Genomic DNA, 12,500 nt, shown 5'->3' with positions numbered 1-12,500 from the left:
CTTTTTTGTAAAGTACATAACTCCAGATGGTATAGCCTCCACATTCATAGTTTTGATGCCTTCAGTGACAATCCACAATGTAATAGTCATGAAAATAAAGACAACTCATTGAATGAGGTGTCAGAACTTTTGGCCTGTACTGTATGTGTGTATATTTATGTATACTGTATTTCCTTGAATTGCCGCCGGGCATGTAATATGCGCCTGCCTTGAAATACTGCTGGGTCAAACTCTCTCCCCAAATTTATTAGAGCATGCTTACTTTTACCGCCGGGACAAATTCGTGACGTCACAAGTGACGCTTCCCCTGTTGTCTTTTTCAAAATGGCGGGGGAGTTATTTTTGCTTTTTCTGTGTAAACCAGGGGTCTAGTTCCACAGCCATACAGATCACACTGATGGTTGTGATATAAAACAACTTTAACACTCTTACTAATATGCGCCACACTCTGTGAACCCACACCAAACAAGAATGACAAACACATTTTGGGAGAACATTGGCTCTGTAACACATTATAAATGCAACATAACTCTTTCCCAGAATGCCATGCATCTATGACTCTTGGCTATATTATACACCCCGCTAGCACCAAACCCTGCGCCCCCGCCCCTCTCCGTGCGGCGGTGCGGGGCGCGTGTATAATATAGCCAAGAGTCATGGATGCATGGCATTCTGGGCAATTCTTATGTTGCGTTTATAATGTGTTACAGAGCCGATGTTCTCCAGAAATGTTTGATGTGGGTTCACAGAGTGTGGCGCATATTAGTAAGAGTGTTAAAGTTGTTTATATCACAACTTTCAGTGTAAAAGGTATGGCTGTTGACCAAGTATGCATTGCAATCTCGAAATGCATGCGTCTGGCCGGCATGCAGATAGTATGGTGTAAAGGTGGGCGCGATGAATTGTTGTAGAGCAGTGGTCCCCAACCACCGGGCCGCGGCCGCAGAAAAACTTAATATTATTTCTTTTTTTTTATCGCACTCAATTTTTTACTGCATGCCATTGGTAAGCCAAGGGGTGAGAAGAGGTTTTAAAATTATAAACGCCCCGGTGGCTATTCAAGGAAATACGGTATATGTTGTTGTTTTTTTTTTATCCGTCCTGTCCAGTCACTCAGTCAAATCATGTTGACGTAGATAACACATCTGAGTGTTGGATACTTTTTTTGTTGCCTCACTTGTATTTGATTTTAGAATTTTATTAAACCAACCTTTTTTTTTTCTAAATATGGAATTTTATCAGAACTGTTTATCTATTTTACGGAGGAATGTAGTTAATCATAGAACTGGCACCCAATGTTTATACAAATTGTTTTAAAAAGTATTGATTTTGAATCGATCATCAATTCTGAACCAAATCTTTACCCTCAAGAATCTAGTCGTGCGGTGCCCAAAGATTCACAGCTCTCCGTTAGCTGTTAATATTTTACTTTTGTTCATACAGCGGCGCCGGCACCAGCGGAGGCGAGCTGGAGGAGGAGAGCTGGCAGCCCCCGGACACGGACCTCATCCAGAAGCTGGTGACCCAGATCGAATACTACCTGTCGGACGAAAACCTGGAGCACGACGCCTTCCTGCTCAAACACGTCCGACGCAACAAACTGGGCTTTGTGAGCGTCAAGTTGCTGACCTCCTTCAAAAAGGTAACCATGGCTGCAAATTGTCCGACCTGGGCGACACAATAGGTTGTGATTTAACTTGCTCGCCATCCCGTCTGACTGCAAATTGCGCTCGTTGTTCACGGCCATGCTAAATGGCTCACTAATGACCCGCAAAAAACGAGCTTTGAATTGTCAAAAAGCAATGTCTACTCAACGGACAAAACCTAATGTATACCTGCTCTTCCTGATGAAAGCATACATTTTTCACAGAGTACACTTAAGTACACTAATTGGCACCTATTTCATGGTTCTGGTCTTAAAAAAAGATGTCTCCAGGTAAAATTGTGATTGTAGGCTGGTTTTCTAACAGATTCTAACCTTTTTGACCTCAGGGCCCAACCTTTCCATGACAGAGGGGCCCAGTCAATAATTAACACTGAATTAGTCATCTTGATTTTATTTGTGTTTAACAATTATGACCTACTCCAATTTACAACCATGTCAAATGATTTGAAAGCATGTGTTAATCACAAATATTATTTACTCAACACATAAACCTTAGGCCAGGGGTCGGCAACTCAAAACGTTGAAAGAGCCATATTGGTCCAAAAATACAAAAAACAAATCTGTTTTAGGAGCCATAAAAAATTAAAAACCGTGTATAAGTTTTACAATGAAGGCAACACATAATGTAAGTGTCTGTATTGGCTATAATAGCCTACTATCAAAATGACTGTCACAGGCTGAAGCAAATCTTCGTTGACAGAAATGATGAAATTTAATATTTATTCTACACATTTTTACATTTGTAAATCAGTTTACTCAGAAGGTGAGATAACTCCTGCAAATTACTGGCTTTTAATGGCTAGAGGTATAGATGTGCGTTTCCAAGTTAAAGAAAACAGCAGGCTGTCTTTTTTTGAATAGATTTATTACAATCTTTGGCAAACTAGGTATTTGCTGTGGTCTGGAACAACATGGCGCACAAATGCAGCCAATATTACATACAATGTGTCATGAGACATGCACAACTAAGTTATGTACAAAGAAGATAAAAGTAAAGGATCTTAAATGAGCTTAAATATACCTACAAATGAGGCATAATGATGCAATATGTACATACAGCTAGCCTAAATTGCATGTTAGCATTGATTAGCTTGCATTCATGCACTGACCAAAGATGCCTGACTAGCACTCCAACAAGTCAATAATATCAACAAAGATCACCTTTGTGCATTCACGTACAGTATAAAACTCTTGGTGGACAAAATAAGACAAAGAAGTGGAAGATTTTCAATCAATTGTTCATTTATATAGCCCTAAATCACAAGTGCCTCAAAAAGCTGCACAAGCCACAACGACATCCTCGATTCACAGTCCACAAAAAGGCAAGGATAAACTCACAACCCAGTGGGACGTGGATGACTGAGAAACCTTGGAGAGGACCGCAGATGTGGGTGACCCACGCCCCCTCTCGGGGAGACCGGATGCAATGGACGTCGAGTGGGTCTAACATAATATTGTGAAAGTCCAGTCCATAGTGGATTTAACATGGTGGGGCCAGCAGGAGACCATCCCGAGCAGATGGTCTCCTGCTGTTAAATAATAATAATAATAATAGATTAGATTTATATCGCGCTTTTCTATTGTTAGACACTCAAAGCGCTCACATTGAAGTGGGAACCCATCATTCATTCACACCTGGTGGTGGTAAGCTACATGTGTAGCCACAGCTGCCGTGGGGTAGACTGACGGAAGCGTGGCCAGTTTGCGCCTATGGCCCCTCCGACCACCACCTAGCATTCATTCACCAGTGTGAGCGGCACCGGGGGCAAGGGTGACGTGTCCTGCCCAAGGACACAACGGCAGCACTTCTTTGGATGTCAATAGGGGGGAAGCGAACCTGCAACCCTCAGGTTTCTGGCACGGCCGCTCTACTCACTACGCCATGCCGCGTTTGTGTATATTTTCCCCCCATCTTTTTCCCTTTTGAATCCTTTTTTTAAAAATGCTCCAGGGAGACTATAGGGCGGCGCTAAAGAGCCACATTAGCGGGTTGCCGAGCCCCACCTTAAACGTAGGTCAGGCATAAGAAGGGACTCATAATTGAAGAAAAATAAATGTACATTAAATGACATTGTGCTGAAATAAACTAAATCAATAATGAATATGTTTCTTAAATTATAAATTTAATTACAAATGAAAACACAGCTGCACCACTGTAGTCATAATTGTTGCGCTTTAGGACATTCACTATGACTTTTGCACCAGGCGTCTTTGGTTTGATATTGTCATTACTGCCACAAGTGGTGGAAAATTGTATTACAACTGAGTATTACTGCGGCGCATAGGGACCACAGCTGAATTATTTTTTTGGGGCGGCCCCCAACGAGATGCCTGCGGCCCAACAACAGACACTTTTCTAACGAGTTTTAGTACATTGTGCAACGCCGATTTTTAGCTCCAAAATGTCAGAAGTCTGGAGGCAATTTCATGTTGCATAGTTTGTTTTGGTAGCATCCTTCATCTTGAATTAGAGCTGCGCGATCAGGCCTTTTTTTTTTTTTATCTCAATATTTTTAGGCCATGTCACGATACACGATATGTATCTCGACATTTTGCCTTAGCCTTAAATGAACACTTGACACATATAATCACAGCAGTAGGATGATTCCAAGTGTCTACATTAAAACATTCTTCTTCATCCTGCATTAATATATGCTACTTTTAAACTCATACAGGGAGGGAAACCACAATTAAGTCCATTGACAAAGTGTATTTATTAAACAGTTATTAAGCAGTGGCACAAACTTTCATGTCATTTCAAAACAGAAAGTGCAAGATTGTCAGACGTTTTTAAAACAAGCTATGAGTGCACTTTTGTGCATGATGTCACTAAGATGACCTATCAAAACACTAAATTAAAGTCCACTTTTTGTACAGAACGCCACTACAATAGTTTAAAACAAAGTGCACTTTTGTGCATGATATCACAAGATTTTCCAATAAGTGTCAAATAAAAATGAGCTGCATAATAGGAAATCAAATCGCTATGTGGTAGGTTACTGCGGACATTATCTCCTTACGCTGTTCACTATTTTTTTCATACGGTGTTGATGTGGAAATGGTTGCCTCTGCATTTTGTGGGTGTGGCACCGAATGGAGATGTTGACCGGCGGAGTAAGCACTCTTCATTCTCTAATGAAGAGTGCATATTAGCAGTAATGCTACTTTTTGGAGCAACGCTTTTGCCCCACACTTGACAAATTACGGTTGTCTGTTCGACATAGTGCTGGGCGATATGGCCTTTTTTTAATATCTCGATATTTTTAGGTCATATCGCGATACACAATATATATGTTGATATTTTGCCTTGGCCTTGAATTAACACTTGATACATATAATCACACCATTATGATGATTCTATGTGCCATCCATCCATCCATCCATCATCTTCCGCTTATCCGAGGTCGGGTCGCGGGGGCAGCAGCCTAAGCAGGGAAGCCCAGACTTCCCTATCTCCAGCCACTTCGTCTAGCTCTTCCCGGGGGATCCCGAGGCGTTCCCAGGCCAGCCGGGAGACATAGTCTTCCCAACGTGTCCTGGGTCTTCCCCGTGGCCTCCTACCAGTTGGATGTGCCCTAAACACCTCCCTAGGGAGGCGTTCGGGTGGCATCCTGACCAGATGCCCGAACCACCTCATCTGGCTCCTCTCGATGTGGAGGAGCAGCGGCTTTACTTTGAGTTCCTCCCGGATGGCAGAGCTTCTCACCCTATCTCTAAGGGAGAGCCCCGCCACACGGCGGAGGAAACTCATTTCGGCCGCTTGTACCCGTGATCTTATCCTTTCGGTCATGACCCAAAGCTCATGACCATAGGTGAGGATGGGAACGTAGATCGACCGGTAAATTGAGAGCTTTGCCTTCCGGCTCAGCTCCTTCTTCACCACAACGGATCGATACAACGTCCGCATTACTGAAGACGCCGCACCGATCCGCCTGTCGATCTCACGATCCACTCTTCCCTCACTCGTGAACAAGACTCCTAGGTACTTGAACTCCTCCACTTGGGGCAGGGTCTCCTCCCCAACCCGATTCTATGTGTCTACATTAAAACATTCTTGTTCATACTTTATTAATATATGCTCATTTTAAACTTTCATGCAGAGAAGGAAATAAGTCAATTGACCAAAACTGTATTTATTAAACAGTTATTAAGCAGTGGCACAAACGTTCATGTCATTTCCAAAACAGAAAGTGCAAGATTGTCAGACATTTTAAGTGTCAAATAAAAATGAGCTGCATAATAGGAAATCAAATAGTGTTCGTCCTTCGCTATGTGGTAGGTTCCTGCGCAAGTTATCTCCTTCTGTTGTTCACCATTTTTTTCATACGGTGTTGATGTGGAAATGGTTGCCTCAGCATTTTGTTGGTGTGGCACCGAATGGAGATGTTGACATGCGGAGCATGCACTCTTCATTCTCTAGTAGGTGACTTTTCAAATGATGCTACATATTAGCAGTAATGCTACTTTTTGGACCAATGCTTTTGCCCCACACTTCATGAATTACGGTTGTCTGTTCGACATATTCCCACTTGAAGCCAAACCACCGCCAGACAATGAACCCCCTGCTGTTTTTCTGGGGAATTAATTCTTCCTTCATTTGTTACCAGATTCGCACCTTCTTTCTCTCGTATTACCACTCTCCGCTAGCATCACAGCTAACGTTACCCATGCTGCTACCTCTGCTCCGCGAGGGCGTATACGTATGTGACGAATGTAAGAAGGTGCGCTTGCTTTCTGTGAGGAGAGACAAGAAAGAGTGGGAAGAGCCTGTAGTGTAATGCCAACGATATTGTCATTTTCTATATCGCACAAAAACACACCTGCATTATATCGATATCGCCCAGCCCTACCTTGAATCATGTTATCATGAAGAAATGATCAAATATGTCTGATGCGTTGTTGCAGATTGTAGCAATACAACTAAAGAAGGGGTCAGCCTGCATCCATTTTCAAATAAGATGAGGAAGCTCTCCACTCAAATCGACTGGCACAAACTGGGCCTGACCAAGCGAGAGTGTCATTTGCCACCATCATTATGATTCTGACTTTGAAGAATGGTCTTGTTCAGAGTTTGGATGGGGAAAAAAAAGTCTGAACGACTCAAGCCGATTGCAATCGCAAAAAGGGTCAATGTTCTTTGGTGGGAATTTTGCCAATCATTCACAACCCTTATGTAAGACAAGAACATGTTTTTGTTTTTTAAGCATCCTGAGTCGTTAAATATGGCAAATACAGAGTGGCTAACAACTGAAGCTAATACTACGCCCATAAAGCCCTTAAACATTCAAAAACTCCCAACATTACTCAATTTACATTTTGTGATCTGATTATTAACCTGGTATTAGTAATATAGTTATTACAAGCTCTTATGCAGACATATTGAGTAGGTGAGCTGCTGCATCGCCTACTAGTTGGTAAAAGTTAAATCTAGATTATAAAGTTAAAAGTTAAAGTACCACTAATTGTCACAAGCACACACTAGGTGTGGTAAAAATTACCCTCTGCATTTGACCCATCCCCTAGTTCTACCCCCTAGGAGGTGAGGGGAGCAGTGAGCAGCAGTGGTGGCCGCGCTCGGGAATCATTTTGGTGATTTAACCCCCAATTCCAACCCTTGATGCTGAATGCCAAGCAGGGAGGTAATGGGTCCCATTTTTATAGTCTTTGGTATGACTCGGCCGGGGTCCTACCAATCTCAGGGCAGACACTCTAACCAAAAATCCACTGAGCAGGTTTGTAAGTCATAAATATATAATAATAAATCATGCCTCTCACCTGGCTAGTAGAAGGATGTGACCATAAACCGAAAAGTTGCTCAACTTTGACATTTAACCTGTACCCGGAGATGGCGATAGACACACACGCCAGTTTGCGGCACGTTTCTTTTAACCTAGCGTGAGGATTATGATTAATTCTTCATCTAAACCGGAAGATATAAACATCCCAGTGAGAGCAGACAGTGTACAGTAAATGCATGTTTTATGTTCGTAGTTTGTATTTCTTGTTCAACACTTAGCAACACTGCCACTGTTACATGATGCTTAGTGTTTCACTAAAGCTGAATCTGTTCAGCACACAGCTTCTAAAACTTGTAAATCATCCTCCTTATAGTCAGGCTCAAAAATAAAGGGTTCTGGATCATCATTTGTCCCAAAGTAATCTTTGATGAAGTCTTCCACGAGTAGTGGTGGTGTTGTTGAAGGGAAATTCAAACGGTATGATGCGTCTGTAGACTGAATACGCCGATGTATGCTTAAAGTGAGCAAAATACGTTATGAATGTGCTTGTTACATTACTTATATACTTAGTGTGTATATCAAATCTTGATGGAGGTGTTTAAAAATGTTTAAGAGCGCTTTATATGCGTAATAAAATAACTTCATGTGGGCTCTATGGTTAGCTGACTTTTGCTGATGTTTATTAACAATTTAGAATGCATAAAAAAAGAAAAAATGTGTATCTTAAATAAGAATTGTGAAAGGCAAACTTTCCAAAAAAAAGTGTAGTTCTCTTTTGAGGGGGAAAATACTGAGACAGAACCTGCAAGAAAATGGAGACTGAAAAGCAAACTAAACCCTGAAAGAAAGTAAGACATTGGTATCTTATTTTGTGTCCTTTTCTACTGAGGTTTTTCCTCAAGAATCTTGACATGCAGCTTTACTGCCAGCAGCCAGGTCTCAGTTAGGATTGGCCTCGGCTTTAGTCTCCTACCAGTAAGGTTGAAGTCCACTATTGGGGGATAATTATGGCGTTATTCGGCTTTTTTGTCGGGATAATCAGGACACACTGTTTGATTTAAAGGAGCAGAACGTACACACAGAACTTGTTGATAAAATGTGTCATCTGTAAGACTTCCCACGCTTAATATTACCGTTTTAAATTTAAACGACCGTAAAATCGTGATTGATAAAATTTTGAGAATGTCACTGACCGGAAACGTTGCCCGTTTACCGGAGAAGCAAGCTAGCGCTAGCTTGCATGCATTCTAACCTGAAAACAAGAAACATTAACGTCTTTCTCCATTAAAAAAAAAATAATAATAATAAATAAAAATTCCCCAATCTAAACTTATATTATCACTTTACTGTCTGAGCAACTAACAGATTAAACCTACACGCTCTCTTAGACGTCGATCCATACTCGGAGGAATGTGAAAACTGTAAGTGAATTTTCGTGATGTCACTTACATATTTCAACCAATACACATATTTTTCTTAAACATTAAAATACAAACACTTGTACAAATTAAAACAGAAGAGAAACGTTTATTAGGGCTTTGAATCTTTGGGCACCACCCAATTTGATTAAATTCATCCATCCATCATCTTCCGCTTATCCGAGGTCGGGTCGCGGGGGCAACAGCCTAAGCAGGGAAACCCAGACTTCCCTCTCCCCAGCCACTTCGTCTAGGTCTTCCCGGGGGATCCCGAGGCGTTCCCAGGCCAGCCGGGAGACATAGTCTTCCCAACGTGTCCTGGGTCTTCCCCGTGGCCTCTTACCGGTTGGACGTGCCCTAAACACCTCCCTAGGGAGGCGTTCGGGTGGCATCCTGACCAGATGCCCGAACCACTTCATCTGGCTCCTCTCGATGTGAAGGAGCAGCGGCTTTACTTTGAGTTCCTCCCGGATGGCAGAGCTTCTCACCCTATCTCTAAGGGAGAGCCCCGCCACACGGCGGAGGAAACTCATTTCGGCCGCTTGTACCCGTGATCTTATCCTTTCGGTCATGACCCAAAGCTCATGACCATAGGTGAGAATGGGAACGTAGATCGACCGGTAAATTGAGAGCTTTGCCTTCCGGCTCAGCTCCTTCTTCACCACAACGAACCGGTACAACGTCCGCATTACTGAAGACGCCGCACCGATCCGCCTGTCGATCTCACGATCCACTCTTCCCCCACTCGTGAATAAGACTCCTAGGTACTTGAACTCCTCCACTTGAGGCAGGGTCTCCTCCCCAACCCGGAGATGGCACTCCACCCTTTTCCGGGCGATTAAATTCAGAATCTATTCAAACTGACTGGATTCAAAATCCATACTTTGTTTTTATTAACATTTGGTACCGGTTCTATGATTAATTAGATTCCTCTCTAAAATAGACAAACCAGTCTACATGTACTTTGTGGACTTGGAGAAGGCATTCGACCGTGTCCCTCGGGAAGTCCTGTGGGGAGTGCTCAGAGTATGGGGTAACAGACTGTCTGGTTGTGGCGGTCCACTCCCTGTATGATCAGTGTCAGAGCTTGGTCTGCCATGGCGGTAGTAAGTCTGACCTGTTTTCAGTGAGGGTTGGACTATGTCAGGGATGCCCTTTGTCACCGATTCTGTTCATAACTTTTATGGACAGAATTTCTAGGCGCAGTCAGGGTGTTGAGGAGGTCCGGTTTGGTGGCTCCAGGATTAGGTCTCTGCTATTTGCAGATGATAGGGTCCTGATGGCTTCATGTGGCCAAGATCTTCAGCTCTAACTGGATCGGTTCGCAGCCGAGTGTGAAGCGACTGGGATGGGAATCAGCACCTCCAAGTGGTTCTCGTCTGGAAAAGGTGGCGTGCCGTCTCCGGGTTGGGGAAAATATATTTCCCCAAGTGGAGGAGTTCAAGTACCTAGGAGTCTTGTTCACGAGTGAGGGAGGAGTGGATCATGAGATCGACAGGCGGATCGGTGCGGCGTCTTCAGTGATGCGGATGTTGTATCAATCCGTTGTGGTGAGGGAGCCGAGCCGGAAGGCCAAGCTTTCAATTTACCGGTCAATCTACGTTCTCATCCTCACCTATGGTCATGAGCTTTGGGTTGTGACCAAAAGGACAAGATCACGAGTGCTGGCCCTGGGAAAAAAAAAAAAACAGACATCTGAAACAGTTATGTATGCATAACTGTTTCAGATGTCTGTTTTTTGTATCTGTCCCTATTTCAAATTAACCTTTTTATATATATATATATATATATATATATATATATATATATATATATATATATATATATATATATATATATATATATATATAATATATATAATGTGGTGTTGTCATGCACAGAATTATCCAAGAAGGGAGACTAATTAGTGTCTTTTTTCCCCAGGTGAAACACTTGACCCGCGACTGGAGAACGACCGCCTTCGCCCTGAGAAACTCGAAGGATCTGGAGCTGAACGAGGAGGGTCGCAAGGTGCGGCGCAAGTTGGCCGTGCCGGTGTTCGCCAGCGAGTCGCTGCCCAGTCGCATGCTGCTGCTGAGCGAGCTGCAGCGCTGGCCCGAGCTGGCCGAGATCACGGCCGGCGTCAAGGAGAACGGAGGCGGCGAGGCCGGGGCCACGCAGCAGGAGCAGCTGATGAAGCTGCTGCTCAAAGCCTTCGGGACGTACGGCACCATCGCCTCGGTCCGAGTCCTGAAGCCCGGGAAGGACCTGCCGGCCGACCTGAAGAGGCTGAGCACTCGCTACTCTCAGCTGAGCACGGAGGAGTGCGCCATCGTGGAGTTCGAGGAGGTGGAAGCGGCGGTTAGAGCCAATGAAGCGGTGGGAAGCGAGGACGGCGCGCTGGGCTTGAAGGTGGTCCTGATCGGAACCAAACCCCCGAAGAAGAAAATGCAGAAGGAGCGGCCCCGGGAGGAAGGGGCGCCAACGACGGGGATGCGCAAAAGCCGCTCGCTCAACAGCCGCGTCCGGGAGCTGCAGTACCACGGCGACGACTCTGCCTGCAGCTCCTCGGACACGGAGAGCACCCCCACGTCGCCCCGGCTGGCCAGGAAGTCGCAGTCCTGCAACAAGCTCAGCCCCACCGCCGCTGGGGCGACCTTCCAGAACAATCACCTCAGCCCCGGCATATCGCCCCGCAACAGCCCGTGGTCCAGCCCCCGCGCCAGCCCCTGTCCCCAGCGCAAGTCCCCCCACTCCAACAAGTCCCCCCTGGCCAGCGAGGGCCGGCTGAGTCCGGAGCCCGGGCGCCGCTGGGCCGACTACTCCTCGGACAGCAGCATGACGCCGTCCGGGAGCCCGTGGGTGCAGCGGCGCAAGCAGGTGGCGTCGCAGGAGAGCAGCCCCGTGGGGAGCCCCATGATGGGCAGGAGGATCCAGACCGCCGACGGGCTCCCGCTGGGCGTCATGAGGCTGCCGCGCGGCCCCGACGGGACCCGGGGCTTTCACTGTGTGGCCCCGGGGGCGCGGGGGAAGAGTGCCGCCACCCAGACTTGACACGTGGAAGAAGAAAGAAATTAAAAAAAAAAACAGAAAAAAGCCTCCCACTCGTACTCCTCCCTTGGGAACCTGAGCTGTCCTTTGGGCCCCCGGCCCTCATTTGAGACTGGAGATTATTTTTGTTGAGTCTGTTCTATTTTTATACGAACTTGAGTTGTCATGGTTACATTAGTACTCCGCTAATGGACTTTTGAGTGGATTTAAAAGTCACGGGCCTTCCTACACTCTATCGGGGAGACTTCCATCCAAAATTGTCACTTTGTGGCTGGTGAAGGAGTTCCGTGTTTTGTTTCTTTTATGGGGGCCGAACTTTTTGTTCTTAAATGAAGTGTTCCGTCCCGTAATGACCTGCGTGGCAAAGGCACATGGAGCTGATGGAAAATCACCATATGCCTTTTCTGTCTGTTCCACTTTTACATGCTATTTAAACCACCATGGACATTTCATTTCTTTTTAAACTTTTTATTTTAATTTCCTGGCACTTTTTTGGTAAGGAAAGGTCTCCTCTCGCCGAATTCATTTGTTCAGCAGGTAGCTGTTTTTATTTATTTTTTTAAACTTTCACGTTTCCCGTCCTGTGAGGAGTGAGGTCAGGCAAGGAGACGCTCGGTTCACCTGAGCTGGGGGTGATTGTACAGTGCA

At 44.9% G+C, this 12,500-nt stretch overlaps 2 protein-coding genes across 2 annotated transcripts in view; one reads left to right on the top strand and one right to left on the bottom strand.

The window, feature by feature from the left end:
* The window catches only part of larp6a (La ribonucleoprotein 6, translational regulator a), a 33,513-nt gene that overhangs the window by 20,974 nt on the left and 39 nt on the right, over positions 1-12,500 (top strand). Inside the window, exons 2-3 of the mRNA XM_061876542.1 lie at positions 1,444-1,642; positions 10,746-12,500. The exon at positions 10,746-12,500 is cut by the window's right edge and continues 39 nt beyond it. Coding sequence (XP_061732526.1) covers positions 1,444-1,642; positions 10,746-11,855 — 1,309 coding nt within the window. The 3' untranslated portion in view covers positions 11,856-12,500. The remainder of the gene's footprint in view (positions 1-1,443; positions 1,643-10,745) is intronic.
* Positions 4,139-12,500, bottom strand: part of tm2d3 (TM2 domain containing 3) — a 36,110-nt gene continuing 27,748 nt past the window's right edge. Inside the window, exon 6 of the mRNA XM_061876595.1 lies at positions 4,139-6,400. Coding sequence (XP_061732579.1) covers positions 6,340-6,400 — 61 coding nt within the window. The 3' untranslated portion in view covers positions 4,139-6,339. The remainder of the gene's footprint in view (positions 6,401-12,500) is intronic.

This window comes from Nerophis ophidion, linkage group LG02, assembly GCF_033978795.1.
Source record: "Nerophis ophidion isolate RoL-2023_Sa linkage group LG02, RoL_Noph_v1.0, whole genome shotgun sequence".
NCBI classification, from domain to species: Eukaryota; Metazoa; Chordata; class Actinopteri; order Syngnathiformes; family Syngnathidae; genus Nerophis; species Nerophis ophidion.
The sequence above is the reverse complement of the archived record's forward strand: the minus strand, read 5'-3'. Positions and strand labels throughout refer to the sequence as shown.